Here is a 15,634-nt window from a genome sequence, read left to right on the forward strand (position 1 = left end):
TTCCCTAGAAGCCTGCCTGGACTATAGAAAGAGCTTAATCCAGAAGCAACACTACTTTCTGACCTCGTCAATACTTCCTCCAACTCATCCCAAATTCTCTTGTATTACTAGCCTCACTCCCATCTACTATGTTACATACACCAAACTCGTGTCTGACTCAGGCAGAGCTCTGTAATCTACCTCCTCCATTTGTTCTCACTCCCAAAACAAAAAGATATCAGAGATGACAAGGAAGCATCACTTCATAAGAAAAGTCAAAGGGAGGAGTGGATTATGTATAAGTCTGCTTTAGCAATAGAAATATAGATGGTTTGTAGTTCAGGTGCAAGCCCTTTGTGCCTTGAAGTCTAACTACTGAAAAGGTGAAGACCAAAACTGTTGAAACAACGTTTCATCACTACACACTGTGTAGCCCAACAACTATTAAGAGACCAAACTATAAACATGAATCTAAAGAATAATATAGAATCCAAAAGTAAGAATAGCAGCAATAAAAAAAATCATAGCCAATTCAAGCCAACATCAACAAAGTGGTCTTCTCCAGACTGTAGGAATCTCAACTATCTACACACATGCATTGTAGAGTCTTTGCCATTAAATATCTCCATCAGGATGGAGGTAGAATACCAATCCAGTGTTTAGTAAAGGTTACTAGTAAAGGTGCTAATTTTCATTTGCAAATACCCAATTTTAGTAACCTTAATTACTATTAAGCTGCTACTAATTACTATTAGATTTTTTAAAAATCTGGTGTGGCTTATAAGGGGGCTAGAGACGCCACTTTGAGAATAACCTTTATCATCAGAAGGTATAGTAGGCATTTCAGTTATCTAGTGGAAATATGTTTAAACTCCAGTGACGGGTAAGTAATGGGAAGTCACTTAGCTTCTCCATCTATAAAATGGAGATTTTTCTAATTCCTTATTGTAAGACTTACAAATTACTTATATAAAATACCTTGCATGCAGGCTCTGAAAAGGGGGTTATGAAATAAATTATAGCCTGTTTATTTTGCAGAGATGAAGTCTATAGTATGTACTACTCTCTGTAGGTCCTCGGAAATCATTTGAGACAAGTAGATACCAGTATAAGTGCCTGTTCTGCCCAAAGCAAATTTTCAGGATTGAAAAATCAGAAAGCCAAGTATCCTTAGGAATAAGAGAAGAACAAGAGTCTAAGGTAGCCTTTGGGTTACCTAGGAAAGGAAGACAGGAACTGCAGAGGACAGACGGTGAGAAATTTCTAAGAGTCCTTGAACCAAAGGTTGTAAATGCATTCAAGGGCTGGGTTAAGAAAATCAACTGCCAGAAATGTAATTTTTAAACTAAACCATGCTGTGGGTGTTAATGATATAAACATGCAAGATATTGGGGTTTACATTTTAAAAATTCAAAAATTAATAACACAAAAATAGAAAAAGTTCATCATTACATTTGTGTATGTGATTTATTCCCCTTTAACTTGGAACAGGAAGTCTGAGGTGTTTCTTATGTGCCAAGAAGTCAATGTTAAGTCTTATATTTTTGGGTTAGGATGTTCAGTAAAGAATTTAGCCTTTGGCCCTTTCATTGGGAATGATAATTTTATCCTATTTCACAATGGAAAATAGTTGTTTAGAAATTTAGGCATTTCTTAACAGACATTTTGCACAGTGGTGTGTGTGTGTATGTAGATATATATATATATATCTAGTAACAACTCCCAAGATATTTGTAGAATTCTGGTGTTCCAATAATAGCATGCTTCATTTTCAGTACCATAGCATAGTAATTCAGTATCTCCACTGTGGCTCCTCCTTCATGCCATAAACATTAATTGAGAAAGACTAACTGAACAGTATTAGTTCCTTTTCATAAAATAAAAGACCAGAGAGCTTTTCCCGGAATGTAACAGACAATTTCACAATTTTGGGGATGTAGTTCAGGCCATCACTTTCATTTCTTGGAAATCAATTTCAGCACAGGAAAGTAAGTCAGTTTATCACTGCCAAATGAGTTTCCCAAAGGCATAATTTTGCTAGGAATGAGCAAATACAACCATACATTTGTGAAGCTATTTTAGAATAAAACCTCCTTTTATTCAGATTGCTTGGATGAGTTGCAATGTCAACCAAACAGGTCAAATAACTTTATTTCAATCTTTGCTAGTGCATCGAATGCCCTTTGGACACCAAATAAGTCCCCCCTCCCTCTTTTTTTTTTTCAGTGTCTTTGGTACCATGCCTCAACTAGGCCAAACTATAGAAACTATAGTTTTCTATAACATGCATCTAATAAATCAAAGTGTTCAACTGTGTTTGGTGTAAACCACAATGTTAATCACTAGTTCCTGACATGATTCATTTTGAACATTTTTGCACAAAAACTAAATCCCTAAGAAGTGACATGATGAAAATCTTAAAGTCCTTACGAAGTGTTTCTGCTTCAAATTGAAGTATTCTGAGTCCAAGATTAACATTACTGCAGAAGCACCATCTGTAGTCATGATTTTGACCGATCTATAAAAATTTTAAACTTTTCCTCAACGCACAAAATCCAGGTATTTCTGAATGTACCTGTCACAGGCTCCAAGTCCAAAAAAAAACTAGATTCCACCAAAATACTTAACACATGAATTTTATCTAGGTGCAGTTGTTCTCAAACTTTAGGGTGTATCAGAATCAGCTAGAGAGCTTGCCAAAACATATTGACAAGTCCCATATCCAGTTTCTGACTCAGTAGGTCTGGACTAGGGCCTGACAATCTACATTTCTTTTTTTTTTAATTTTTATTTATTTATGATAGTCACACAGAGAGAGAGAGAGAGAGAGAGAGAGAGGCTGAGACACAGGAAGAGGGAGAAGCAGGCTCCATGCACTGGGAGCCCGACGTGGGATTCCATCCTGGGTCTCCAGGATCGCGCCCTGGGCCAAAGGCAGGCGCTAAACCGCTGCGCCACCCAAGGATCCCCCAATCTACATTTCTTTCTTTTTTTTAAAGATTTTATTTATTCATGATAGTCACACAGAGAGAGAGAGAGAGAGAGAGAGGCAGAGACACAGGCAGAGGGAGAAGCAGGCTCCATGCAGGGAGCCCCATGTGGGATTCGATCCCAGGTCTCCAGGATCGCGCCCTGGGCCAAAGGCAGGCGCCAAACCGCTGCGCCACCCAGGGATCCCCCAATCTACATTTCTAACAAGTTTCCAGGTGATACAGTACTGTTGGTCAGAGACCATACTTTGAGAACTACTGGCTAGGCACATAGCTAAGTGTATAGTTATTTGGGTAGTGTTTAGATATCTTGTAACCAGCTGCAATCTAAAACTTCACAAATAAATTCTTGACCCAATTTGTCCCAAAAATGTTCACCCATCAATCTTTAACAACCTGAGAACAGTATTTCCTACCTTTACAAATGCTTATGATATAATTTCTGCTGTGCTCAACAGATACTCTTTTCTTAAACCACCAACTAAGAAAGACTTTCAAGCCCTGGCAAATTCTTTAACTATATAAATGCGTTTCATAACAATATCGTTTGTTCTGTCTGTATTCCAAAACACAGCCTATTAAAATTCCAAGCCCTCTTAAAAGTTTTTTGTTTCAGCACTCCTTGTTTTCATACTGGTCATATTTCTTACAATGGTTTATTTTAAAATGATGTCTTAAACTGCAGTATTTCAACATACATATTTTATTTAGATATAGAAGAATACTCATCACTTTCACCAAGAAATACGTTCTCTCCAACTTTCCTTTAAATATGTGAACTTCAGTTGATATGCCAGCTTTTTGATTTGAGAGACAGAGGGAGAGAGAAATGACAATGCCTGAAACCCCATGACTGCTTCTTGCCTTACTTACGTTGTAAAATGTATGTAGATTTAAGTGTATTCTTTGTGCTATGAGAAGAACCAGAAGATGGACTAGTCTATTCTTACAGTTCTGGTTCAGGTGCCTTGGCTGTGCTAAGAATTGTTCAATAGACCAAATTTAAGCCTTACATACTGACCGTATATAAAGACTTATCTGTAGAAACTGCCCTCTTTATAGACATGCCTGCCTATGTGTGAACTGGCAAGAGGAAGTTTTCCAAAGATGAAAGATCTTGGTTAAGAATTTGAAGTATATCTTAGTGTTTCAAAAATGTCATTAGTTATCTAACAAAACAACTGTTCAGTCTTTCAACCAAAGCTTTTTGCACACTTGCTATGTGCCCAAATACTGTGTTAAGGAGATGGAAAGATGAATAAAATATGGTCCCTTCCATCAAGTCACTTGCATATAACAGAAAATCACAAGATATTATAGTATAAGCCAATGGAAGTATGTAAAGAGTATTATGGAAACACAGGAGAGACTGAAATTCATATAAACTAACAGACATGTATATAAAGTATGTTTCACATACATTATATACAGTAGTTCTCTGGACTGTCCTGGGAAACATGGTATTATTTCCTTGTCCATTTTATAAATGAAGGTCTTCAAAATGAAATAATAAATTACCCAATATCCAACTACTGACCTGAATCCAAGTCTTTAGACTTCAACTCATTTGCTCTTTTCACTACAGCACAAAAACCCCTTGTCATTGAATTAAAAATTATAATTTTTTAAATATGTGACCTTCTTGTATAATTTTTTGTCACTTTTCATAGATGTGAGTACAAGAAATATTTCATGCTAATCAAAACTACTACAAAAAGTACAACAATCAATGGTGTTTTCAATTTCTACTTCTATATAACAAATTACCCCAAAAACAGTGGCTTAAAAAAACATTTAATTATCTCATATTTTTGGGCATGGCTTAACTGGGTCCTCTGGCTCAGGCTGCAATCTGGGTATTAGCCAGGGCTACAGTCATCTCAAAGCTCAAGTGGAGTAGGATCCACTTCCAAGCTCACTCTTTTGGCTGTTGGCAGGATTCCGTTCCTTGTGGGTTGTTGGGCTGAAGGGCCTCGGTTCCTCACTGGCTTTTAGTTGGAAGCTGCCCTCAGTTTGTCAGGTAGGCCTCTCCAGAGGGAAGCTCACAACATGGCAGCTTGTTTCATCAGAGTGGTCAAGCAAGAAGAACCAGAGAAAGAGGGCAAACAAGATGGAAGTCACAGTTTTTTATAATCTAATCTTGAAAGTGACCTCTGATCACTTTGTTATAGTCTGTTCATTAGAAACAAGTAACTACGTCCAGCCCACAGACAAGGGATGGGGGGAGATTACACAAGAGTGTGAATACCGAAAGCAGGGATCATTGGGAGCCATTGTTAGAAGACGGCTATCACGAATGGCAAGAGGCACTTGGTCACTGTGTCAGGGAGACATCATGTAATGGTAGAGATTCAATAAATGAAGCCCATGTGGCTCAGCAAAAGGGGGCAGTATTGCCAAAGGATCTAATATTTCACAAGTGGCTGGAAAGTCAGACTTTTTGGTAATATTTCACAATTTTTAAAATGCTGGCAACAAATTCATATTTTTCAAAGAAAAAATACATTCATATAATGCAAGTTAAGCAATAGAGGGAAGTGAAAAATCATTCAACTAGATGATGCCTTAATATTCAGTCCAAATCTGCTGTCTGATGTCAGACTCTGATAAACGCTACTGGTCAGTAGAAAATCAATGAAGTTCTTTTTAAAAAATGTGTGGGCCTATGGGCTGCCAGTTTGCTATCCTGGCCATTACCTTTGCAACTTCCTTCACTGTATAGGTAAAAGGGCAAGGTTTTGGTGTCTGGTATGCAAATCTTAGTTCTGCTACTTCCACTGACCATGTCCTTAGGCTTATGACAAGGGTTAGAAAAATGATCCTCAGGGCTCATACTGTATTTTTGTACTTTTCTCCCCTACCAGACAACAAGGTCCTGGAGAGAGAGTATCCCCCTGACATTAACACTCCCTTATCAACTGCTTCATTTTCCTCGATAGCACTTATATACCATCTAAAACCCTACATAGTTTTGTCTTTTTATCTTGTTTATTGTCCGTTCTCCCCACTAGAATATAAAGTTCATAAGATCAGAAATCTGTTTTGTTCACTACTTTATCTTCACAATCTTGAACTGCATCTGGCATACAGTAGGAACCCAATAAATTATTTATTGAATGAATGAATTCCACTGTTCATAGTACTTAGTATATAGGGTCTGGCAAAAGGAGATGCTCAAAAAATGTTACTTAAATTGAAAATCATTCACTAAGACAAACATGAAATGAGGCTAAAGAATAGCAGGCAGATCATGAAGACCCTGTATGCCATGCCATATTAATCTTAAAGCATGAGAGTGAAATGATCTATGTTCAACCTACTTGGCATACAAGATATTTTGTTCAAAGTAATAGTTGCTGGCATTTATGTAGCACTTACTATGTGCCATGTAATATTTTAAGCACTTGCATTAAATCATTTAAGGCTCACAACAAAGTGTGTGATGCAGGTATAATTACTACCCTCATCTTCCAGATAAAGAAACTGAGGCACAGATAGGTTAATTTGCCTGTTTACATAGCTAGTAGGTAGGAGAACAAGGATTTAAACCCAGGCTATCTGGCTCCAAGATCTTAGCCATTATGCTACACTAATTATAAGAAAAATGTTCTGGAAAAAGTTTAAAATGCAACTATATTGTTTTATAATATGCTAAAGATAAAGGATTTTGGTGTCAAATATATTTAGGTTTGTATCTTGGCTCAACCATATTCTAGCAGTGCAACCTCAGGCCAGTGGCTATACTGAGTCTGTTTTTATTTTAGCCATAAAAAATGGAGATTAATACATATCCTGAGGATAGTTATGAGGATTAAATGGCATAATGAATCTATGTAAGATACTCAGCCCATGTGGTAGCTATTATTACCACAACCAAGAGGGAATTTATTCTATAAATACATTGCTAGGCAGCTACCAAACTTACTTAACAGCTCTGAAATTCCATTTGGAATTTAAGTTGATTTACATGGACTTAATATATAACACTATAAAACACAGGCTCTAAACTCTTATCTGACCTTTAAAGCTCCCCAGTTAGTCAATCAACCAATCTCTCTCTCCCAACCACCATTATTGTATACAATGTGTCAAGCCCTAGAAGCAAATCCCTGCCCTCTTGGAATTCAATTAAAAGAGAATTATATACAAACTTCAGCTTATAAAATAAATAACTTCTGAAGACGTAATGTACAGCATGGGAAATAAAGAGAACTAAAATGAAGTGATATGAAAATACTATGAAAGAGAATAAATGAGAGGTAATTAAAGAGCATTTGTGTATCACATCATTCAGGCTGGCTGGAAAAGATTCATAGTGATAACTTTTGAGCAACATGTAGTAATTTGCTATGCCAAGAGTGAGAGTAACATAGACAAAGCACTAGATGAGAATACTCTGTAATCCTAGGGAACTAAAAAGTTCAGGATGGTTGAGACATACCAATGGTTGGAACAGGTGTGGGCAGAGTAAGCACCAAGTAACCTGGAGAGTTTGGGATCAGACTGTAAAAGGCAACTGCAATGCTGAAAAGTCTGGTCTTGGGAGGGTAGGCAGAAAGTAGCCAGTCGGTATCTTTGGGCACACAATGAAGTCAGCTTTGGTCTTTAGGATGGTATCCCGGATGGCAAGGTGTAAGATGGATTACGGCCCAGAAGTGGTAAAGGAAAAAGTGAAGCTATTTTCATGGTTAACATAAGAAATGATGGCAGCTTGAACTAAGGCAATGGGGGTGGGAGTAGCTGAACTCAGAAGACATTTTTGAGGTAGAAGTGAGAGGACTAGGTAACCAAGTGGATATGGAAAGTGACAGGAGAGTGAAGAATTAAGGACTCCAGTATCTCTGGCTTGAAACAGATAAAAGACAATGTTCAAAGAAAAAGCGAATACTGGAAATAGAACAAGTTTTGGGAGAAGATGAGTTACATCTTGAATATTATTAAGGTTAAGTGACCTATAAGACATTAGTAGTAGAACTGAAAAGATATGTCAAAAGCTCATGAGAGGGCAGGCCGGGTGGTTCAGCGGTTTAGCGCCTGCTTTCCACCCAGCGCGTGATCCTGGAGACCCAGGATAGAGCCACATCGGGCTCCCTGCATGGAGCCTGCTTCTCCCTCTGCCTGTGTCTCTGCCGCTCTCTCTCTCTCTCTGTGTCTCTCATGAATAAATAAATAAAATCTTAAAAAAAGCTCATGAGACAGGTTGAGGGTAGGGAAAGAGCTATAGGAATCATCAGAATATAGTTAATATTTAATGCCATAATAATGGTAAGCTTGCTCAGGAAGTGAATATAGAATAAAATGACTAGGACAGAAGCTTTGAGAGAACCAAAGCTTAAGGAAGCAGGCAGAGAAGAGTAACTAAGGAAAGGAGAAAGAAATAGAGAATTACAAAGAGAATCAGAAGTGAGTAGCATTATGAAATCCAAGGAAGGCAATTCAAGGAATGGATGGCTCAATAGTGTTAATTATTTCAAAGAGGACCAAGAAAGGGTAAGAGTGGAAATGGATGTGGCAGCTTGAGAATGGTGACATCAGATATCAAGTGACAACAGGCTAGGGAATGGGAATTAATAGTCTTCTTTGTTCATGATTAATGGCTAAAAGGGAAGAATGGGATAAGGATCATGACTTAAGGGAATAACAAAGTAAAGGCAAAGTTTTTGTTGTTTAAAGGTTGTTTATGCTGTAAGTCCAAGAAACCAGAGGGAGAGACTGAAAATGCAAAAAAAGAGATTGGTATGACATACTCATTTGGCACTTAGCTTACACATGTGCTTTACATTGGTAGTATTGTACATTTAGCAATGCTGGAACAAACTAAGTGCTCAACAAGTTGACTTATTGTTTTTCTTCTTGTATTTATGCATTTTATCTGGCCAATAAAAGTGTACAATCTTACACAGGAATATACAAAAAGAAGGAAATAGTGTGGTAGAAAATGTGGAAAGGGACTATGAGCAACACAGACTCAGAACAAGGATTTTTACCCAGCATGTAATACTGTACAGACCAAAAAAAATATCATCCCACCTCTTTGTACCTCAGTTATTCAACTATTAAATGGGGAAGAATACTGTGCATTCTTGCAAGCTTGTGAGGAATAAATGAGATATTTAAAAAGCACTTTATGTACAACTTGGAACTCAAGAAGTAGTAATAATTATTATTAGAAGCATTTTTCTGGGGCATCTGGGTGGCTCAGCTCTTGAGCATCTGCCTTTGGCTCAGGTCATGATCCCAGGGTCCTGGGATTGAGTCCCACATCAGGCTCCCCACAGGAAGTCTGCTTCTCCCTCTGCCTATGTCTGCCTCTCTCTCTCTCTGTGTCTCCCATGAATAAATAAAAATCTTTAAAAAAATCATTTTTCCTACCATTAGGGACCTAAGAAGTATCATCAGGATGTGTCTATGACTGAGGGTAAATAAATAACTCAGAACCATAGCAGCCATTGCTATACTGTATGCTATACAAAAGCATAAAAAGACACCAGCTCTTGGTCAGACTTTTCAAAACTTGGATTGTTCACCTACTACCAATATGATTTCTGCCACATCCAAGTACTGCAACTTAATACTTTTCTTTAAACCAACTAATTTTTCTTTTTTAATTGGTCCCATTCTAAAGAATTAACTGTGAAGAGGTGGGTTTGATGTGTTCTTTTTTTCTAATATATATTAACCATTAAAACAAAGCAATCATCCCCAGAGCCACCCCCATGTCATCTCCCAGACTACATTCTAAAACTGCTTTTGGCTGCTCGACTTTTGAGACCCTTAGGAAGATATCAGGCTAGCAATTTGTCAGTTTACTTAATTTTCCTGCTATTGACAATTACCACTTACAAAGGTTTGCAGAACATACCAATGAAACCAAATGACAAAATTCAAGCCAACAATATACATTGACTCTTTTAATGGGAAGTCTCAAACTGTTTAAAGCTAAACAGCCCAGCAATTTATCTTTTATTTAATCACTCCACCTTTATTTTCTCTGTTATAAATGAAAATGAGATTAGGAGGGCGGCTGTGGCTCAGTGGTTTAGCACCGCCTTCAGCCCAAGGCCTGATCCTGGAGACCTGGGATCGAATCCCATGTCTGGCTGCCTGCGTGGATGGAGCCTGCTCCTCCCTCTGCCTGTGTCTCTGCCTCTGCCTCTCTCTGTCTCTGTCTCTCTGTCTCTCATAAATAAATAAAAAAATAGATATGAAAATGAGATTAGGAATAAAGACCCATTTTGTGGTCTAGGCTGAAGAATAAAACCAAGAGGAGGAGAAATACAGTAGTAAGTTTTGTTCTGAAGCACTAGCAGTTCAGTCAAAAGAAACGGGACCCATACAATCATCCAAGTGAAAAACTGCTATCTTAAAGACAGTGGAACACACTCCTCTATAAAGGCAAGCCATTATCAGTTATTAACCAATAACTTTTAAGTCTGTACTATAAACCAGGAAGTTCTCCATCACTCCAACAACAAAAATCACCAACCATAACCAGAAAAGAGAACTTCATTCATTGTAACAACTACAGATACCTTACTATATGTGACTTTGGAGCCAGTTTTAAATCCACTAGATTAAGAGTCACACTACACACTTTTAAAAAGTTACTCTTATAAACCACTCTCTTAGAATTCCTAAGAGAATGTATCCTAAACCTAAAATATACAAGACATTATGGAGAATATGAAAAGATGAAAGAATTTGTTTACAATCTAGCATAGGGAACAAGATTTATATATTCCCCAAATGGTAGTTCTCAGGACTGAAGAGGACTTTTGGGGATTTTTCCCCAATATCCTATTATGAAAAACTTCAAACATATGGCAAAGTTGAAATTTTGCAGTGAGATTCCTCCATTTTCACTAGCCTTATCAATCCATTTATCTAATCTATCTTATTAGAATGAACTGCTGGGATTTTAAAAATTAAATAATGTGCGACAGAGAATTTTGGTAGGCCATATTAAGGCTGCTTCTCAAAACTTTTGATTGATGGGATGCACGAACAAAAAGTTTGGAAACCACAAATCCACACAGTGTTTAGCTCTCTTGCCAACCTACAATCAAAATCCATTCAGATCTCATGGCTGGCCATTTTAGGTCTCCACACCCTTGTCCACTACCCAAACTATCCTTCCCAGTCCTCTTCATGGCTAAGCACCAAACCGTGAAGCCTCTCCAAACTTTTAAACCCTCACTCAGAATTAACCATGCCCCCTGTGGGGCCATATTTTTCATCATTTGCAATTAGCTCACAGTATCATATCTGCAACTTGGTTTTGTCTTTTACTAAACTGACCTCCTTAAGTATAGGGATTCTTTTTTTTTTTTTTACCTCTTAACCCCTGGCAACAGGCATAGTACCTAGTCTACAGCAAGCAATAAATGAAATAAATTAATGACCCAGACCTGTCTTTATCCAGAACCAGGGAAGATTTTAGGTGAGTAGGGGGAATGATCTAATCACACTGGCACTTTAGAAAGATTCATCTTAGAGCACCATTGTTAAGAGCATGAGCTCTGGAGCCAGACTGCCTGGGCATGAACCTCAAAATCTCAGCTCTGCCATTTATTGCTGGGTGACTTTGGGCAACTTTCTAAACCTCCTGTGCCTCAGTTTCCACATTTGGATAACAGTGATAATACCACTTCACAGGTTATTGTGAGGATCAAATGAAAGAAATTTTGTTGTTACAGCACATAGATTAGCACCTGGCACAAACTAAGCATTTCATCAGTCATTGTCACCAGCAACCAGGTTAATAATGCCACTGAGTTAAAAAGTCCTTAAAGCTTGAGTGGTAGCAATGAAAACAAAATGGAAAGAACCGTCATGAATGAAGAATCTACTGAAAAATGTTCAGTCTTGAGGGAAAACAAATGAATGCCTGCTATATTATTTTTTCTTACTTTGTATATTTGAGATGGCTCTTTACTGGATGTTGTATCCAACCCAGGCACAGATTTAAGAATATGCACAAGGAGTTCTAGCATGACAGAAGTTTGTAGCCACAAACTCTCTGACCACTGCAAGCTTCTTGTTGCAGGTCTTTATAGTCTCTCAGATGAGTTTTCCCTCCACATTACTCTACCCAGGACAATTTCTTTATGATGCTCACAATTCCTGTCTTCTAATTGTGACCACATACCCAAGAGCCTTGGTTGGAAAATGGGTTTGAGGTTTTGTCCTACCCAACCCTGTACTACTTTTTTCTTCTTCCTGCCCACCTCCTTTACTTCTCAAAAGCCTTGGTATTCCTTCCCCACACGTAAGAACTTGAAACCTGAGTATGGGAGAGCAACAGAGCAATAGGAGTGGTGCCAAGAACTGGAGATGCTGCTGCCCAGCTGTTCCCCAGACCCCATATGCAGTGATCAACTACATGCAGAGATTGGACTTAACTGTCCATGGGGCCTGACATGCATATTCCTTTTTGCTTCCACTCATTTTCTTTCTCCCACATAAAGCAGCCCTCCCAAACCTGTAACCCGTTCAAATCCAACCCATCCCTGTAGAACTAGAGATCCAGTTCTTCAAGGAAGGTTCCCCTGACCCATTTAGCCCACAAACATCCCCCAACACACACAAAGCAGATACTGTACTTACAGTCTGTATCATAAAAGCATAATCACATACACTTAAACCATTAAATAAATCTTTCATGTGTATATACTTGATTTTCCAAGGGCAGGAAATCACGTCTCACATGTCCTTTAAATCCCTCACTCTCAGTGGTCTAATATTTGTTGAACAGTGACTGAATCAGTGTTTTTTTTTTTTATTTGTTTAGGCTAAGGCAGGAGGAGATATCATGTAAAAGTGAAAAAAGGCTGAATGGACAGAAGTAAAAAAAAAGCGGACAGGGTCAAATGGTGGGGAAAAATCTAGAAAGGTATTCGATTAACATGTTTGATTTGCTGCAAGGTTGGAAGGAGACATACAGAGGTACCAACTGGTAAAATCTGGAAAAAAGCCATTTCAGCGTGAGGCAGAAGACAGCAGGAGAAAGATGGGGCGACAAAAGAAATTCGGCTAAAACCCTGGGATAGGCCACTGGATAAACGAAGGTAAAGGGAGTTATTGGGATGACATGAGTAGAGATGTGGTTGTGTTGGTGGGCGAATTGGTATGAGGTGGTATGAAAGGGTGGGTAAATGGATAGAATAATAGAGGATAGTTAGGCAAGTGGATTAGCTGATAAGGCGGTGAGTGAGTAAATGGGAAGGTTAGTGGGTGGGTGGTTAGGTGTTTAGCTGGGAGGGAATAGGTGTGGGCATATTATTTAAGATCCGGCCCCTCCCTCACCTTGACCCGGAAGCGGATGAGTGCTAGCCTCACGCAGTGGCTCAGGCAGGCCGGTGGCAGGAACCAGGCCCGTGGAGGAGGGGTGCCCTTGTTGCCCACGTGTCCCACGATCAGTTGCGCTGTCTGCCGCTCGGCCTGGCACCGACGGCCCCATTCGGCCAGCCGGTCCTTTCCAAGGCCCCCGGGGAACATGACCACCAGCTCCAGGCCGTCGCCGCCGGGATAGGCACAAGCCTGGCACAGCGCTGACAAGTAGCCCAGCATGGCGTTCCATTGGCCGCCACACACCCAATCCGTCTGGTAGCCACCATAAAGCCGCGGAAGCGCCGAGCCCGCGTCCACAAGCACCCGGGCCCCGGGCAGCGGAGGGGGAAGCGGCGGCGGTGGCGGGTGCAGCCCAGGGTGCGCCTGGCCCTGGTGGTGGAAGTGGTGAGCGGGGTGATGGTGACGAGTCGGCCCCGCGCCCCCGGAGTAGGCACCTAAGGCAGCGGGCGGGAGCGGCGGTTGCAGAGGTGAGGAGCCTCTGGCGGCGCGTGGAGCCCCGGGTGCTAGCGCTGCCGTAGGCGGCAGCTGACGATGCTGGTGCTGTTGCTGCTGGCGCGAGACCGTGCGCGCGAGTTTGAGGAGGTCCACGGGCACCACGGCCCCGGGACAGCGCTTCTCCAAGAACTCTTGGAAGCCCTGGACGCCCATGCTTCGTCGGTGGGCAGACGAGACGGCGGCTGCGCGAGCAGGTTAAGCGGCGATCTGGGCGCGAAGCTGGGGGCGGGCGCGTGCGCACTCCGCAGGGGGCGAGGGGGCGGGAAAAGGAATCCTGAGGGGGAGGGGGAAATGAGCGAGAGGACGAGGGCGGGGTGGGGAGGAGGGGTGAGGCCGACCGGACTCAGGAGAGGCTAGGAGGATAAAAGCGATGACGGGCTCTAGTAACTTCTTTTTTTTTCTCTCCCCTCTCTGGCCGATCTTCACCGCTTCAAAAGGGGTGAAACCTCTTCCTTCCACCTCCGGGAGCCATGTTGCCTCGTCTTCTCTATGGTACACGCTTTCTAGCTTGGGGGAGGGGTAGTGGGGCGGGGCGGAGGGGGCATCCTGGGAGTTGTAGTCTTCTTTATGGCCTCAAGATGCAGTCGAGGAACAAGATTACCAACCCTTTCTGCCCTTGCGCTCACAGGACTCGAGGTGACGGGGCGTGAAACGCGTTTAGGATTTGCAATCCCAACTCCCTGCATCCGCCGAATTGCTTCAGGCTATTTACCTCCTTTCCCAGGAAAAGGAGTTTGGGGGAAGAAGTGATGCATCATGGGAAAGGAAGTAGAGTGGATTAATTGAGTTCAGCTAAACAACGCTAAAATTCCTGAGGAGGGAGCATTTTCCTGGGGGGGGGGGGGGGGGTATAATATGCGTATCTTTTAATGAATGAGATGGGACATACATGAAACGTAAAAGTGGTAACCAACATTTCTGTAGTACTCTACTTAACTTTTAACTACCGTAATTCTTCGAAGAGTTGTTGGCCCCAGTTTATGAGTAGTGAAGTTGACCTTACTTATTTGCCCAAGGAAATGCAGAGACAAAGTGAAATTATCACTTTTTTTTTCCAGAACATCTTTGGTCTGGGAAATAAGCACCAACACAAATTAAACTGCAAGGTAGTCATTGAGCTACAGTGTCTTTTAGTTCGGACCTTTGTTTCCAAACCTCATTGTGAATCTGGGAGCTCTTGCAGAATAACTGCAAGGGCTACAATTCCAGACGTACAGAATCATAATCCTTTGAAAAATAGACTTTCAGCATGCTTTTTAGTTGATTCTGATGTAGCATCAGTCTTCTGACTGGCTTTTAGGGCCCACTCTTTTAGCAGAAGGACAGCAAAATAGAAGATCTGTTTGTAACAGGGAGTAGTGTAGCCAGACCTGGCTTGGAACATAATGAAAGATGGGAGATAATGGTAGGCCAAGTTAGAATGCAAAAGTGCAGAACCCAAGAGTAGTCCAGATAAATGAAAGTCTGAGAACAGTCTATCAGGATGCGAAAGCTGAAAATGCTTCAAGCTCCATAAAGGAATTTATCATGAAAGAATAGTGCAGATAGAACAAGCCATACTGGCAAAGAATAGATGGTGAAGCAGTGCACATAGGTAACTCTTAGTAAAAGGAGAGAGCAGTGGCTCAAAGGGATGAAAGATGGAAAGAATAGAGGTTTTCTAGTTCATATAACCATAGCTGAATGGGTCAAAGATAGACAATCCAAGCTGGATCAATCAGAATCTCATTCCCTGGAAAGTTGGAATTGGACCAGAAAGATCAGTTTTTCTCTAAACATAAAACTTGGAAGCTGTCAGCAATTTCACCACCAGAGGGAAA

At 40.6% G+C, this 15,634-nt stretch overlaps 1 protein-coding gene across 3 annotated transcripts in view; it reads right to left on the reverse strand.

The window, feature by feature from the left end:
* Positions 1–14,335, reverse strand: part of FAM120C (family with sequence similarity 120 member C) — a 163,707-nt gene extending 149,372 nt beyond the window's left edge. For all 3 annotated transcript variants that reach the window (XM_072743380.1, XM_072743382.1, XM_072743381.1), the window contains exon 1: positions 13,275–14,335. In XM_072743380.1, the coding sequence (XP_072599481.1) occupies positions 13,275–13,967 (693 nt within the window). In that variant the 5' untranslated portion in view covers positions 13,968–14,335. The remainder of the gene's footprint in view (positions 1–13,274) is intronic.
* Positions 14,336–15,634: the final 1,299 nt, after the last annotated feature.

This window comes from Vulpes vulpes, chromosome X, assembly GCF_048418805.1.
Source record: "Vulpes vulpes isolate BD-2025 chromosome X, VulVul3, whole genome shotgun sequence".
Classification (NCBI taxonomy): domain Eukaryota; kingdom Metazoa; phylum Chordata; class Mammalia; order Carnivora; family Canidae; genus Vulpes; species Vulpes vulpes.